The 16,668-nt window shown below is 46.3% G+C and overlaps 1 protein-coding gene across 2 annotated transcripts in view; it reads left to right on the forward strand.

Annotated features, from left to right (window-relative positions):
- MYLK2 (myosin light chain kinase 2) overlaps nucleotides 1–16,668 on the forward strand; it is a 38,073-nt gene that overhangs the window by 15,343 nt on the left and 6,062 nt on the right. For both annotated transcript variants that reach the window (XM_056547938.1, XM_056547937.1), the window contains exons 3-8: nucleotides 4,034–4,225; nucleotides 5,030–5,292; nucleotides 6,879–6,984; nucleotides 7,361–7,454; nucleotides 8,736–8,845; nucleotides 10,484–10,625. In XM_056547938.1, coding sequence (XP_056403913.1) covers nucleotides 4,086–4,225; nucleotides 5,030–5,292; nucleotides 6,879–6,984; nucleotides 7,361–7,454; nucleotides 8,736–8,845; nucleotides 10,484–10,625 — 855 coding nt within the window. In that variant the 5' untranslated portion in view covers nucleotides 4,034–4,085. The remainder of the gene's footprint in view (nucleotides 1–4,033; nucleotides 4,226–5,029; nucleotides 5,293–6,878; nucleotides 6,985–7,360; nucleotides 7,455–8,735; nucleotides 8,846–10,483; nucleotides 10,626–16,668) is intronic.

Consider the following 16,668-nt stretch of genomic DNA (forward strand, 5'->3'; position numbering starts at 1 on the left):
CGCTGCTGCTGCCCTGTGCATGGGTTCGGAAATCTCACCTCACACCGGACTGTCTGGCAGTAGGTATAAATCTGTTTTAGGGGAGAGCGGGGAACGGGGGTTGGGGGAGAGCGGGGTTCGGCATTTTAACATGGGGGGGAATCGGGGAACAGACGGAGGGAACGGGGAAGTGCTACGCCGCACCCATGGCCTTAACTGTTTTCTGCACAGGGTGCCTCCAGCTGTTTCAACACTACAACTCCCAGCTTGCCCTGAGAGCTAATAGATGTCAGGGCAAGCTGGGAGTTGTAGTGGTGAAACAGCTGGAGGCACCCTATATAGATGAACTAAGGGCGGAAGTCGCCCTCCCCAGCAGGCATCAATGACGTGGTGCCTGCTGGGGAAGTCTGCTTGGTAGTGAGCACACTACCAGGCAGACAAAAAGTCATTTTCAACATAGTAAAAAAATTAAATTAAAAGCAGGGAGGGGGTTAGGGATAGATGGGTAATAGGCAGGGATAGAAAAAAATAAAGGATGGTGGGAGCTACCCTTTAAATGTTGAAGGATAGTTCATGCTGACAATGATGCTACCTGAGCCTGCAGGACAGCTTGAATATCTTTGGAACTTGTTTGGGGCTGCTTATCCACTATCCAGACTATCCTCCGTTGACACCTTTCACCAACTTTTCTCTTCTGTCCACGCCCAGGGAGATTTGCTACAGTGCCATGGGTTGCAAACTTCTTGATAATGTTGCGCACTGTGGACAAAGGCAAATCAAGATCTCTGGAGATGGACTTGTAACCTTGAGATTGTTGATATTTTTCCACAATTTTGGTTCTCAAGTCCTCAGACAGTTCTCTTCTCCTCTTTCTGTTGTCCATGCTTAGTGTGGCACACACAGACACACAATGCAAAGACTAAGTGAACTTCTCTCATTTTTATCTGCTTTCAGGTGTGATTTTTATATTGCCCACACCTGTTACTTGCCCCAGGCGAGTTTAAAGAAGCATCACGTGCTTGAAACAATCTTTTGGAGTTTGGCGTGACATTATGTCCAATTAGCTTTTTTTCCTCCCTTTTTTGATTTAGTTCCAATACACACAAATGGAACAAACATGTGTATAGCAAAACGTGTTACTGCAATCCTATTCTGTGAGAAATACTTCATTTTCTTGAAAAATTTCAGGGTGCCAACTTTTACGGCCATGACTGTAGATAGCTAATGACTAGATAGATATGAGATGACTAAATAACTATAAAGTAATGATAAATAGATTGTGACATGTGTGTAATGTGTAATGATAGGAGTTCTATCTATATAGTATTCCATGCTATAAGATGCTTATTGCTGGTATGTATTGTCCGATGCTCACACTATGCTGTTAATATGGGATGTGGCAGCAAATTAGAAAACCTGAAAATCTTATGGGCACAGCTTGAATTCATGCAGATGTTGCCATGACTGGATTTTAAGAGCATAGTAAATAAAGGGGTCCTTCTCTTAAGACTACCCTATATGCACCTCTCTCCATAAATAAGACGTCTTGGAGTTTCAGATAAATCTTGTCCTGCTTTGTGGCTTCACTGCCATAAATGACTGATCTGAGACCCCATTGCGGTCCCCTTTCATTCTGCTACTTGTACTGAACACAAGGTGCTGTCTGCAGAATAACTTCTGCCCATGACTGCAGTGAAAGAAGATGTTATTGTTTTTGCCCTTCTCGAGTAGGAAACCCCTTTAACATTCCTGTCATTTCCCTGGTGTCATATTTGAAGGTTCAGGGAATCCCATCTCTTGGCTCTTTGTTTGACCAATGCAATTGATGCCAAGTGTGAGGAGGAATGTCTGGACTAATGCCAATGTAAAGAAGGCGAAAATCCTTATGTTCTAAACTTAGGCTCAGAATATGGTTATGTCTGTGTTTTTGGCATTCCTTCCGGGAGATAGTTGTTTAAGTAAACACTGAGTAGACAAGCTGACTGCAGAGGAACGAGGCATGACAGGAGAGGCATGAGGTACCAGGGTGACATGGAGAAAAGATACAAGGAGCATAATATTGGGTGTGTGGATCCCTACACGGAACTGGACAGTATGAGTAGAAAATGACCAATGAGCATTGTTTGGATAATATGGCTTCAAAAGAACAATGAATGTCGGCACTCACCACTTCTTCTGTAATTCTTCTTTATTTAAAATACTCACATATTACACAGGACAGGGCGACATATGGGGGGAGGGGGTACCACAAGACAACAGCACTGTTTCGCCATTGTGCTTCAACTGACCCGTGAGGGAGCTGTTTTGCACTGAAAAATGGCAAAACAGCTCCCTTATGGGTCAGTGTTCTTTTGCAAATCCAAATGGTTAAAATTCAGTAAAAGGGCAAAGACAAGACAAGAAAAGTTTTTGTACCTTTTACTTTTTTTTTTACTTTAAAAAAAATGTTTATGTTTTTTGTACCTTTTTACTTTTTTTTTATTTATTTTTTCTTAGCTTTTTAACATTGCCACGTTTATCCTTCCAGAATTGGACTTTATTATGGTCTTAATGGACGCCATCCCTCCTGGACCATTCAATGGCAGTCAATTTAAAGGGAAGTAGGGAATGACTGTCATTTGACAGCTGATCCATTCTCTTTGCTATTGAGGAACGGCTGTGATCTTACATCCGTATCTTCCTTTGTGAATAGAAATAGGACATTGGGAGTGCTACAGTCATTCATAAGCTTTGTGATGCCCAGTGTGTTATTGGCAACTGCTTCTCAAATATACCCATTGGGGAAGATTTATCAAAACCTGTGTAGAGGAAGAGTGGTGCAGTTGCCCATAGCAACCAATCAGATCCCTTCTTTCACAACAAGGCCTCTGCAAAATGAAAGAAGCAATCTGATTGGTTGCTATGGGCAACTGGGCAACTTTTCCTTTGCACAGGTTTTGATAAATCTCCCCCATTATCCTGTCCCTTAACAATGCATGGCTACTCTGAATACCAGGGGTATTCCTCAAAACCTGTGTAGAGTAAGAGTGGTGCAGATGTCTATAGCAACCAATCAGATCACTTCTTTTATTTTTAAGCCTCTGAAACATGAACGAAGAGATCTGATTGGTGGTTATGTGCAACTACTCTACTTTCCCTCTACACAAGTTTTGATAAATCTCCCGCCGGAGATTATAGATTACAGTGGTCCCTCAAGTTACAATATGAATTGGTTCCACGACGACCATTGTATGTTGAAACCATTGTATTTTGAGACCATAACTCTATGGAAACCTGGTAATTGGTTCTGAAGCCACCAAAATATCATCCAAAAATAGGAAAAAGTGAGGATTAAAGAAAAATAAGTAGATAACTAATATAGATAAAGCAAATCCTTATATATAAAAGTAAGAAAGATCTGCTGGGAGCTGTAAATCACTGTCTATGTCAGTGTTTTACAACCAGGGTGCCTCCAGCTGTTGCAAAACTACAACTCCCAGCATGCCCGGACAGCCAAAGGCTGTCCAGGCATGCTGGGAGTTGTAGTTTTGCAACAGCTGGAGGCGCCCTGGTTGGGAAACAATGGTTTATGTAGAGGACAGGAGCTTCTTCAGGGTCCTATACAGTACACACAATGTCCCAAATCGAGCCGCCCTTACTTGGTGTCCAAAGGAGCAGCTAACCCTGGCACAGGTAAAGAGTAGTACAGAATTTGTAGTTCCTCGCTGTACTGTAGGGGGCGCTACCAGACAGCCATTCAGTGCATGTACTTCAGTAATAGAGGTGATTTGCCAGTAAAATGCCAATTCTGATTGGTCAGTTCCTCCAGTTGTGACAGGTCTCACAGATCTGGAATGTCCATAGCACTGTATGTTGAGTCTGGTTTCAAGTTACGATGGTCCAGAAAAGACTATTGTATGTTGAGGCGATTGTAAGTTGAGGGATCACTGTATATCTGTATTTCATAACAGCATGTAAATAATCTCTAAACACATGCTTCACTCAGGAGTCGAATTGGACTTAGCGTGTAACCACTTTGTACAACGCAATAATCCTGCGGCTTCCATCAAAACAGCTGAGGATCAAAGGGATCTCCAGGTGTCTCCTGGGTCACAGGCAAAGGGAAGATGGAGCCAAAAGCTCTGATGGACGCCAAAGTTCCAGAACCTGCACCATCAGGGGCCTCACCTGGGAATTGTAAAGATAAGAATGATGAAGGGGAAATGAGCGAAGAAAAGAATATGTCCCCCACTCAAGGAGAGCACAAGTAAGATTTGTAGATGGAAGTACCACCTGTTCAAAGGGTCGGGCTGAGACTGGTCTTGAGTAATCATTAGGAGTCCATAGGGGAGGTTTTTTGCTGGGTTTTGGATCCTAAAATTGTATAATAAATTAGGTTTTAATATTAGACAGGGTTGGGTTGTCCCTCAGTTACACGGCAGTATTGTAGCAGGGCACTCATTTGCCAGTCAGAAGTTTGGGTGAAGCTGGGTACTAACCTATGTGGGTGCCAGACTTGTTGTCATCCAGATAAATCTATAACTACAGCTCCCAGTCTGCCTGGGCTATTTAGTTGTAGTGTCACAACTACTTAAAGGAGTAGTCCAATGGTGACCCAGTGGTGAACAACTTATCCTAAGGATAGGGGATAAGTTTGAGATCGCGGGGGGGTCCGGCCACTGGGGCCCCCTGCGATCTCCTGTACGGAGCCCCGACAGCCCACGGGAAGGGGGCGTGTCGACCTCCGCATGAAGCGGCGGCCGACACCCCCTCAATACAACTCTATGGCAGAGCCGAAGCTCTGCCTTCGGCAATCTCCGGCTCTGCCATAGAGATGTATTGAGGGGGCGTGTCGGCCGCCGCTTCGTGCGGTGGTCGACACCCGCTATCTGGCCGGAGAGCCGGGGCCCTGTACAGAGAGATCGCAGGGGGCCCCAGCTGTCGGACCCCCGCGATCTCAAACTTATCCCCTATCCTTAGGATAGGGGATACATTTTTCACCACTGGACTACCCCTTTAAGGATCACAGTTTGGACATGGCTGCACTGACCCTTGCCATCTTTCTCAATAGGTCGGACAATCAAACAAGTAGTAATGAAGGATCTCCTAAAAAAATCACTGGGTGTCCAGCAGACATCTTGAGACTAAAATCCAATCTAAAATTGATGACCACGAACAATGCAGGATACAGAGCACCTCTAGAGCCCGGAGCCACTGACCTGCAACTGCTAGGTCAAGGGTTTAAGTTTGGAATTCCACTAAGTCCCGCAGCTCTGGAGCGAGAACTACAGAGCCCAGTGATCATCATCGGACAAGATGTCTTCCAAATAATCGGTAAGGACAGCAACTGTAAGTGGATGCTTAAAGAGATTTAAGCTATGTTCACACTCCAGAATGTCCACATGGAAAATCTCCGTGCAGACATTTTGCACACTGCTGGCACTAGAACCGCACAGGAATGTGCCATCTCATAGACAGCAATACATTCTGTGCGTAGTCTGCCAAAATAATGGACAAGTTCGTTCTTTCTGCAGACACTGGAATTGGAAATGTCACTGTGTGCACTGCGCAGCACAATCCCATTGAATTCAGTGGGACTCTGCTGCTGCAGAATCTCCATGTGGAATTCCGCACAGAAATTCTGATGTGTGAACATAGCCTTAGTGTTTTCTGGGCAGGGTGCCCCAGAATATTTATGCTTTACATGGACAGCTCATTAAAGGGGTACTCCACTGTAAAACTTTTTTTTTTTTTTTTGTTAATCACCTGGTGCCAGAAAGTTAACCAGATTTGTAAATGACTTCTATTTAAAAATCTTAATCCTTCCAATACTTATCAGCTGCTGTATACTACAGAGGAAGTTGTATTTCTTTCTGAATTTCCTTTGTCTGACCACATTGCTCTCTGCTGACACCTCTGTCCATGTCAGGAACTATCCAGAGCAGAAGAGGATTGCTATGGGGATTTGCTCCTACTGTGGACAGTACCTAAAATGGACAGAAATGTCAGCAGAGAGCACTGTGGTCAAACAGAATATAAAATCAGAAAGAAATACAACTTCCTGTTGAGCATACAGCAGCTGATAAGTACTGGAAGGATTAAGATTTTTTAATAGAATTAATTTACAGATCTGTTTAACTTTCTGGCACCAGTTGATTTAAAAAAAAAGTTTTCTATGGGAGTACCCCTTTAAACAGTGTAACAATATTAAAAATTTGACATTTTGAAATGTTTTAAGTGGAAATGTGCCATTTTTTTTTAAAGTTAAAGCAGTCGACTACTTCTGACAGAAACTTATTTTTAGTAGGGCCTTCTGATGATAAACTAATCACAGTTGCAACAAGCCCTCAATTCTCCAACAATGCCCCCACAGGGGAAATTATGTATTGCACTTTATTTTTTTTTTATTTTTTTATTTTTTTTAAATCAACTGGTGCCAGAACGTTAAACATATTTGTAAATTAATTCTATTAAAAAATCTTTCAGTACTTTTTAGGGGCTGTATACTACAGAGGAAATGCTTTACTTTTTAGATTTCTCTGATGTCATGACCACAGTGCTCTCTTCTGTCCTCTGCTGTCCATTTTAGGAACTGTCCAGAGCAGGAGAAAATCCCCATAGCAAACATATGCTGCTAAAATGGACAGCAGAGGTCAGCAGAGAGCACTGTGGTCATGACATCAGAGAAATCTAAAAAGTAAAGCATTTCCTCTGTAGTATACAGCCCCTAAAAAGTACTGGAAGGATAAAAAAATTTTATGGAAGTAATTTACAAGTCTGTTTAACTTTCTGGCACCAGTTGATTTAAAAAAAAAAAAAAAAGTTTTCCTCGGGAGTACCCCTTTAAGGTTCCATTGTTTCCATGTTTGTTCTTTCACTGCACATTTGTTTTTTAATTATATATTTAATTATTTTTACAGATGATTGCCCTCCGCCTCCAGCTCCCTTTCCCCACCACATGGTAACTCTCCGAACTGGAAATGTCACTGACCTGTATGACCTGAACATGGATGAGATTCTTGGAGGGTGAGATACTTTACACAGGTACACAGTGTGGAGCAAACTAAAGGCAAACTCCATCCAAATTTAAAAAATCTGGTTTTGGAGACAATTTTTATCACATTAAATTAAATTACACAGAATTTCCGAAAAAATACTATGCAATCATCATGTTAAAGCTATCTGAAGGTGCGATAATTCTCCACAGCAGTGCCATTGCCTTATACCCTTTGACTAGATGTGCAATGCAAAGCTGCCAGTGGGTGTCACAAAGCCTTCTGTTCTTTTTGTTGGTTAATCCATGGGGTGTATGTATAATAAACATTACTGATATTAAAGGAAAATGGTCACTTTTGTGACGCTATTAACATCTGGACCAATGTGACGCTTCACTTTTCTGCAGGGGTCGATTTGGAGAAGTCCACTTATGCAAGGAGAAGTCCAGCGGGCTCCAACTCGTGGCTAAAGTGTTAAAAGTTCAGAGCGAGCGAGAACGGGTAATGAGAGGGTTAAGCCTTTACTAAATCTGCAGTCTATTGCTCTCTGTTGTCAGCCACCACCAGCAGTACTATACATCAGCAGCACTATACATGCTATACTATACCTCAGTGCTTAGTGCTAAGAAAAATGTATGTATAAATAAATGTGGTTTAGAAAGTTACTGCATTTCTGACTACTTTCAGTCATTTTTTTTGCTTGGGGCTATGTTCCCACAATGTGTTTTTAATTTTAGTCCTTTTTTCAGCAGTTTACAGCACAACAACTGGCCCAACATTCTGTATGGGAGAATAGCTTTACAAGCACCAATCAATAGCCTTTATTAAATATCAACAGTTTAATACTATGTTATAGATAGGGATATAAGGTTGGGATATGAGGATAAGATACGAGGTCGGGATGCGAGGTCGAGATACGAGGTCGGGATAGGAGGCCGGGATAGGAGGTCGGGATAGGAGGCCGGGATAGGAGGACGGGATACGAGGTCGGGATACGAGGCCGGGATAGGAGGCCGGGATAGGAGGTCGGCATAGGAGGTCGGGATAGGAGGCCGGGATAGGAGGCCGGGATAGGAGGCCGGGATAGGAGGTCGGGATACGAGGTCGGGATAGGAGGCCGGGATAGGAGGCCGGGATAGGAGGTCGGCATAGGAGGTCGGGATAGGAGGTCGGGATAGGAGGACGGGATAGGAGGACGGGATAGGAGGTCAGGATAGGAGGTCGGGATAGGAGGTCGGCATAGGAGGTCGGGATAGGAGGTCGGGATAGGAGGTCGGGATAGGAGGACGGGATAGGAGGACGGGATAGGAGGTCGGGATAGGAGGTCGGGATAGGAGGACGGGATAGGAGGTCGGGATAGGAGGACGGGATAGGAGAATGGGATAGGAGGACGGGATAGGAGGTCGGGATATGGGCATAAGAGCGCCATTGTTGTTTTTTCTCTCCCACAAGGTTTAGGAGGAAAAAGAGATGAGCGAAGTTACAGTGATTTGATTTGTCACAAACTTCTCGGCTTGGCGTTTGCTGACTTTATCCTGCATACATGAGTTCAGCTTTCAGGTGCTCTGGTGGGCTTGAGACTCTCTCCTAGAACTGTATCCACCTTTTCCAGCCCACAGGAGCACCTGAAAGGTGAACTAATTTATGTAGGATAAAGTCAGCAACTGCTGAGCTGAAAAGTTCATGACGAATCGAATCACTGTAACTTCGCTCATCTCTAGGAAGAAAGACCGGGCAATGCTGGGTACTCCCTATATTGAGGGTTGTCTCTGTGTCTTGCAGGAAATGGCGCTGAATGAGGTGGCTGTAATGAACCAGTTGGACCATCCCAACCTCATACAGATGTTTGATGCTGTGGAAACTCCGACCGAGATTTTCCTGGTTTTAGAATAGTAAGTTATTATATCATATAATGCAGTCTGCAAATATAATGCTATTCAAGGGCAACTCCAGCCAAAGAGGAAAACTGACAGGTCATCAGGTTTCTTTTGTGCAGCTATTTGTGCTCCAGAATTCTTCTACCTACAGTCACTGGGACAGGAAGTAGTTATCGGATACCATTGTCAGCCATATTTGTTCTCATTGGGCTCCTCTCTCAACTCTTCCTGGAAGTCACAGGGAGATAACCTGCCTCTTTGTAGATTGTAACATATTCGGGATAGGCCAGTCAGCTCAGAGAAACTTCTTCTCCTATTAACAGATATATGGAAAGTCAGTGACAAACCTGTCATAGAGACAGTATATATACCAGCGAAAATGGGGGCCTAGTGCCAAATTCCCTTACAATCTGCACCTGGGGAAGGGGGCAGGCGATTCATTCTGGCTAAGGAAGAATGTGTCAGTCAGTCAGAATCACATACAGCAAACCTCTGCATCTATATATATAAAACGCAATGGCCCTCATTTACTATTGTCGGGTTGTGCGCCAGATTTAGCGCCAGAATTTGCGCCAGAATTGAAAAAACCCTGACTAACACTCCATTTTGCTAAGAAAACCCCTAAAAAGGGGCGTGGCTGCTGGGGAAAAGGGGCGTGTTCCGGACATTTTCACAAAAACTCAACATATTTACTAAGGTTTTCACATCAAATGTGGTAGATTTGAGCTGAGGAAAACCAGACAGATCAGAGCAGGTGTAAAAAAAAAAAATGTATAGGGAAAGTGGAAAATGTAGGGAAACCTTAGAAAATACCATGGAAAATAAATTGTAGGGAATTAAAACCCACAAAGAAATCTACACAACACTCTTAGTAAATGAGGCCCAATGTGTGTGTGTGTAGATGTATGTATGGGTGTATGTTCCAGCATCACGTCCAAACGGCTAAAGATATTAACATGAAACTTGGCACACATGTTACTTTTATGTCAACAACAAACATAGGATAGGTAATTTAACCCTTACTCACCCCCATTTGCCAGGGTCAGGGTTTTTGTTTAAAGTCCCATACAAGTCTATGGGAATTATATGTTACTGCATAACTTCCAAACGGCTGGAGATATTTTGATAATACTTGGTCACATGTTACTTATATGTCCACTTAAAATATAGGATAGTTAATTGAACCCTTAACTACTCCCATTTGTGAGGGTCAAGGTTTTTGTTTAAAGTCCCATGCAAATCAATGGGAAATGTATGTTCCCGCATAACTTCTGTACGGCTGGAGGTATTTCAATAACTGGTACACATATTACGGGTCGGGATAGGAGGTCGGGATATGAGGTCGGGATAGTAGGTCGGGATAGGAGGTCGAGATAGGAGGACAGGATAGGAGGTCAGTATGGGAGGTCGAGATTGGAGGATGGGATAGGAGGTCGGGATAGGAGGACGGGATAGGAGGACGGGATAGGAGGTCGGGATATGGGGTTGGGATATGACAACAATATATGAGGACGGGATATGAAGTCAAAAGCTTCCTCCTTTGTTTATTTTCCTCCCCAACAAGGATTAGGAAGGAAAAACTGGGTAACGCTGGGTATTTTTTTAATCCATTTTCTCTCTGGTATCACTCAACATTACACTTTTGCTTTGCAGCGTTGGGGGAGGGGAGCTATTCGAGAGGATTATTGATGACAGCTACAAGCTGATGGAGGTAGACGCCATGGTGTTCGTGCGCCAAATTTGTGAGGGCATCTTTTATATGCACCAAATGTATGTGCTTCACCTGGATCTGAAGGTAAGGCTTCCTATACGTATATCAGTTGTCCGGTGTTGTATCTCTCTGGCGTGCACCGCAAGGAAATTGATAGCAGGACTGATCCCATTCATGTCAGTGGGACAGTTCACAATCATCCGACGTCTCAGTTTGGACGCTGGATGATTGGACTCGCCGGATGGCACTGTAAAGGGCATTAGTTGTGGCAAGTTTCCCCCAATTGTGCCAGAGCTGGACGCCAAATATATGTAACTCTAGCCTGTCTGTTAAGTCATACTCCAATAACATCCACAGCTTCATGCTGAATTTTTGGGGTGATATCTGGAATCCAGTAGACATGCTCCTATAGTCATCTCATTACCAGAGCTAAAAATCTGTGCAGAAACCCTCCAACTAAGCAGTCTTTCTGTCACGATGCCGGCTGGCAGGAGGTGGATCCTCTGTGCCAGAGAGGGATAGGCGTGGACCGTGCTAGTGGACCGGTTCTAAGTCACTACAGGTTTTCACCAGAGCCCGCCGCAAAGCGGGATGGTCTTGCTGCGGCGGTAGTGACCAGGTCGTATCCACTAGCAACGGCTCAACCTCTCTGGCTGCTGAAGATAGGCGCGGTACAAGGGAGTAGACAGAAGCAAGGTCGGACGTAGCAGAAGGTCGGGGCAGGCAGCAAGGTTCGTAGTCAGGGTGGATAGCAGAAGTTCTGGTACACAGGCTTTGGACACACAAAACGCTTTCACTAGGCACAAGGGCAACAAGATCCGGCAAGGGAGTGCATGGAAGGAGGTCAGATATAGTCAGGGACCAGGTGGAAGCCAATTAGCTAATTGGGCCAGGCACCAATCATTGGTGCACTGGCCCTTTAAGTCTCAGGGAGCTGGCGCGTGCGCGCCCTAGAGAGCGGAGCCGCGCGCGCCAGCACATGACAGCAGGGGACGGGAACGGGTAAGTGACCTGGGATGCGATTCGCGAGCGGGCGCGTCCCGCTGTGCGAATCGCATCCCCGACGGCCATGACAGTGCAGCGCTCCCGGTCAGCGGGACCGACCGGGGCGCTGCGGAGAGAGAGACGCCGTACGCGCTCCGGGGAGGAGCGGGGACCCGAAGCGCTAGGCGTAACAGTACCCCCCCCCTTAGGTCTCCCCTTCTCTTTGTCCGGTAACTGCCCCCCCTGGGATGAGGACACCGGGAAAGGATGGAGGGATTCCTCAACGGCAGGCAGTACAGCAGGAGTGGGAATGGGGAGGGAGGGCAGAGAGCGAGGCCTGGCACGGGGCAGTGTGACACCAGGACGAGGGCCACGAGGAGGCACCGAGGCTTGACTGACTGGACTGGGAGGGGGGGAGAGGCACTTCTTAAGGCGGGCAGAGTCCATAACGACCTTAGGGAGACCGGATACAGGAGGAACCACAGGGTCACGGCAGGGAGTACTGGGAACCGGTTTAAGGCAGTCCTTAAAGCAAGAGGTACCCCAGCTCTTGATCTCCCCTGAGGACCAATCCAGGGTTGGGGAATGGTGTTGAAGCCAGGGTAGTCCAAGGAGAATTTCAGAAGTGCAATTGGAGAGGACCAAAAACTCAATTTTCTCATGATGAGGTCCGATGCACATTAGGAGGGGCTCCGTGCGGAAACGCACGGTGCAATCCAACCTGGCTCCGTTGACCGCGGAAATGTGGAGTGGCTTGACAAGACGGGTCACCGGGATGCGGAATTTATTCACCAAGGACTCCCGAATAAAATTCCCAGAGGCACCAGAGTCCAGGCAGGCCACAGCTGAGAGGGAAGAGCTGGCTGAAGAAGAAATCCGTACAGGCACCGTGAGACGTGGAGAAGCCGACTTAGCATCAAGAGACGCCACACCCACGAGAGCTGGGTGCGAGCGTGCGTTTCCCAGACGTGGAGGACGGATAGGGCAATCCACCAAAAAATGTTCGGTACTGGCACAGTACAGACAAAGATTCTCTTCCTTACGGCGATTCCTCTCTTCCAGGGTCAGGCGAGACCGATCCACTTGCATGGCCTCCTCGGCGGGAGGCCTAGGCGCAGATTGCAATGGAGACTGTGGGAGAGGTGTCCAGAGATCTAAGTCTTTTTCCTGGCGGAGCTCTTGATGCCTCTCAGAAAAACACATGTCAATGCGAGTGGCTAGATGAATGAGTTCATGCAGATTAGCAGGAGTATCTCGTGCGGCCAGAACATCTTTAATGTTGCTGGATAGGCCTTTTTTAAAGGTCGCGCATAGGGCCTCATTATTCCAGGAAAGTTCAGAAGCAAGAGTACGGAATTGTATGGCGTACTCGCCAACGGAAGAATTACCCTGGACCAGGTTCAGCAGGGCAGTCTCAGCAGAAGAGGCTCGGGCAGGTTCCTCAAAGACACTTCGAATTTCCGAGAAGAAGGAGTGTACAGAGGCAGTGACGGGGTCATTGCGGTCCCAGAGCGGTGTGGCCCATGACAGAGCTTTTCCAGACAGAAGGCTGACTACGAAAGCCACCTTAGACCTTTCAGTAGGAAACTGGTCCGACATCATCTCCAAGTGCAGGGAACATTGCGAAAGAAAGCCACGGCAAAACTTAGAGTCCCCATTAAATTTGTCCGGCAAGGACAGGCGGAGGCTAGGAGTGGCCACTCGCTGCGGAAGGGGTGCAGGAGCTGGCGGAGGAGATGATTGCTGCAGAAGTTGCGACTGAAGTTGCTGCACAATGGTGGACACTTCCGACAGCTGGTGGGTTAGATGGGCGATCTGTCGGGATTGCTGGGCGACCACCGTGGTGATATCAGAGATATAAGGCAGAGGAACTTCAGCGGGATCCATGGCCGGATCTACTGTCACGATGCCGGCTGGCAGGAGGTGGATCCTCTGTGCCAGAGAGGGATAGGCGTGGACCGTGCTAGTGGACCGGTTCTAAGTCACTACAGGTTTTCACCAGAGCCCGCCGCAAAGCGGGATGGTCTTGCTGCGGCGGTAGTGACCAGGTCGTATCCACTAGCAACGGCTCAACCTCTCTGGCTGCTGAAGATAGGCGCGGTACAAGGGAGTAGACAGAAGCAAGGTCGGACGTAGCAGAAGGTCGGGGCAGGCAGCAAGGTTCGTAGTCAGGGTGGATAGCAGAAGTTCTGGTACACAGGCTTTGGACACACAAAACGCTTTCACTAGGCACAAGGGCAACAAGATCCGGCAAGGGAGTGCATGGAAGGAGGTCAGATATAGTCAGGGACCAGGTGGAAGCCAATTAGCTAATTGGGCCAGGCACCAATCATTGGTGCACTGGCCCTTTAAGTCTCAGGGAGCTGGCGCGCGCGCGCCCTAGAGAGCGGAGCCGCGCGCGCCAGCACATGACAGCAGGGGACGGGAACGGGTAAGTGACCTGGGATGCGATCCGCGAGCGGGCGCGTCCCGCTGTGCGAATCGCATCCCCGACGGCCATGACAGTGCAGCGCTCCCGGTCAGCGGGACCGACCGGGGCGCTGCGGAGAGAGAGACGCCGTACGCGCTCCGGGGAGGAGCGGGGACCCGGAGCGCTAGGCGTAACACTTTCATAGCACTAGTTTCCTCATATGGGGCAGAGGCCTTGGATATGACTGTACAACTAACAGTGAAATAGATCCTGGTTGTACCCAGTGAAGATCTACCCCTTTCCTGATCAGAAGCGGTGCACAGGGCCAGAAAGACCACCCAGACACCTTTTAACTGAGATGATACTTTCTTTTATTACAGAGGAAGAGACTACAGTTTTTTTTTTTTATACGGTTATACAATGCTGTGTGCAGGAAGTGAGGTGGATTGGGGGTAAAAAGCAGCTAATTGGTTAAAACTCCTTCTACCTATTCCTTATCTCTACCACATTCCAATCCAAGACGCCATCTTCAATGCTCGATGGAGGGAGGGAAAAGGAGCATTCAGGTGGGGGTGACAGGGAGCATTTCAGCGCAGCAAGGATCTCTGTATGCAGTGAAAGGGGTATTCCGAGCAAAAACATTTTATCCCCTATCCAAAGGATAGGGGATAAGATGTCTGATCACGGGGGGCCCGCCGCTGGGACCCCCGGCAATCTCCCTGCAGCACCCGCATTTTATGCGGGAGCTGTGTCTCCAGTTTTGGTGTCTCCAGCGCTATTTTATGGTACTTATTTAAAAGACAACCTGATGATAAAAACTGATGACAACTTGTGGTTTTTAAGTAGAAAATGTTGAAAAGGCTTTTTTTTTTTAATGAAACCAAATACTGTATGTGAACTCAGAGCAGAGAAAAATCACACAATCTTGGATACAACTTTAAATGTGGTTGGAGTATAATACATCCAGCTCATACTAAGCAAAACTATACCCTCTTGGGTATAGCAGTGAATACTGCTGAAAATATTAGGTCCTTTAAACCAACAGCATTCTGGATACAGCTTTGTATGTGATTGGAGGGTAATACATCCAGATCCTGCAGCGCAAAGGTATACCCCTTGAATGTCTGTTCTGTACTTACCAAAGATTGCATTTGATCCGATCAATCTAAATGATCCTGTATCCTAGAAGAACCACGCACTTTCCTATCATTGTCTTCTAGTGCAGTGTTTCTCAGGCGCGGTCCTCAAGTCCCCTCAACAGGTCATGTTTTTAGGATTTCCTTAGTCTTTCACAGATGATATAATTCTTGTCATGTATCACCACAATTATATCACCTGTGAAAGACTAAGGAAATCCTGAAAACATGACCTGTTGGGGGGTCTTGAGGACCGCGCTTGAGAAACACTGTATGGGTGGGTTCACACCACGATTTTTCTATACAGTTTTTGGATACGTTTAAAAAAAAAAAATGCAACCGTACAGCAAACCGTGGTCACAGACTTTCCATTCAAAACCGTATGCACCATATTGTATACAGGTGTCTCCGTTTTTCTTTTCTTACGTTTTTTTTAACATGGGAGTCAATGGGAACCGTACAGAACTGTATGTGTGTACGGTTCCATCCAGTTTTCACCATACGGTTTTTGACTTTTTTTTTCTTGGAATTTCAATCAAACAAGTGAAACTTTATTCATAATGGAGTGAAAAGTTCAAAACGTATACGTTTTTTTTCTTAAAACCGTATACAGATATAACTTTGTACACACGTTTTGATACAGTTTAGTCAGGTTTTGAGGAATCGTTTTTTTTTAATCAAAAACCTGATAAAAAACTGTATTGCAAAAACGTGGTGTGAACCCAGCCTTATAGTGTCCCATAATCTGGAGAATTTAACAATCTGCAATGACCCTTAGGATGTGAACCTTCAGTAACTCTTTCAGCCATGCGGCTCAGATTCCTGCTCTGTCAGATCCTTATTAATATATTTTCTTGGCCCTGTTTATGACACTTCCCTGAGGGTGAAGGAGTAGGGGCATATTAATAGGAACCTATAAGACGCCTGGGATCCAAATCCTCTTGGATTAGGTGGAGTGCTCCATCAGTTTGCTTACAGCACATATAACCTGTGACCTTTGGGAAAAACTCACAGTAAGTTCTTTCCTTGTAACCAAGTACCAGGAGGGGATTTGCTGGGGGGAGATCTGTTTATTGCACATGTAGTCCTTGGACAGCTCTTGTTATCAGTGTAGCCCCCCAAGTCTACACAGTAGCCCTATGTATTGAGTGATATCTAACACCAGCGTGGTACCAGGTTGGGGAGTGTTTTGTCTTCATGCTCATGAGCCTTACAAACACTTTCCTATACATTGGCTCAGGGCCATAGGATAGTCGCAGCTGCCATAAAAGAGAGATCTCTACAGAGAGTAGGGTGGTGGGACCGGCCAATGTGGAGTGACTTGCAGAAAATATCAGCTGGGTAAACAGTTCCCCCCTTAAAGGGGTACTCTGGCGCTTAGACATCTTATCCACTATCCAAAGGATAGGGGATAAGATGCCTGATCGCTGGGGACCCCCGTGATCTTGCACGCAGCACCCCAGTTAAAATCAGTCCCCGGAGCATGTTCGCTCCGGGTCTGATTACCGGCGACCACGGGGCCGTCGGCCCCGTGGTCGCCGGTAATCTGACCCGGAGCGAACATGCTCCGGAGACTGATCTTAACTGGGGTGCTGCG

Source organism: Hyla sarda, chromosome 12, assembly GCF_029499605.1.
Source record: "Hyla sarda isolate aHylSar1 chromosome 12, aHylSar1.hap1, whole genome shotgun sequence".
Taxonomy (NCBI): Eukaryota; Metazoa; Chordata; class Amphibia; order Anura; family Hylidae; genus Hyla; species Hyla sarda.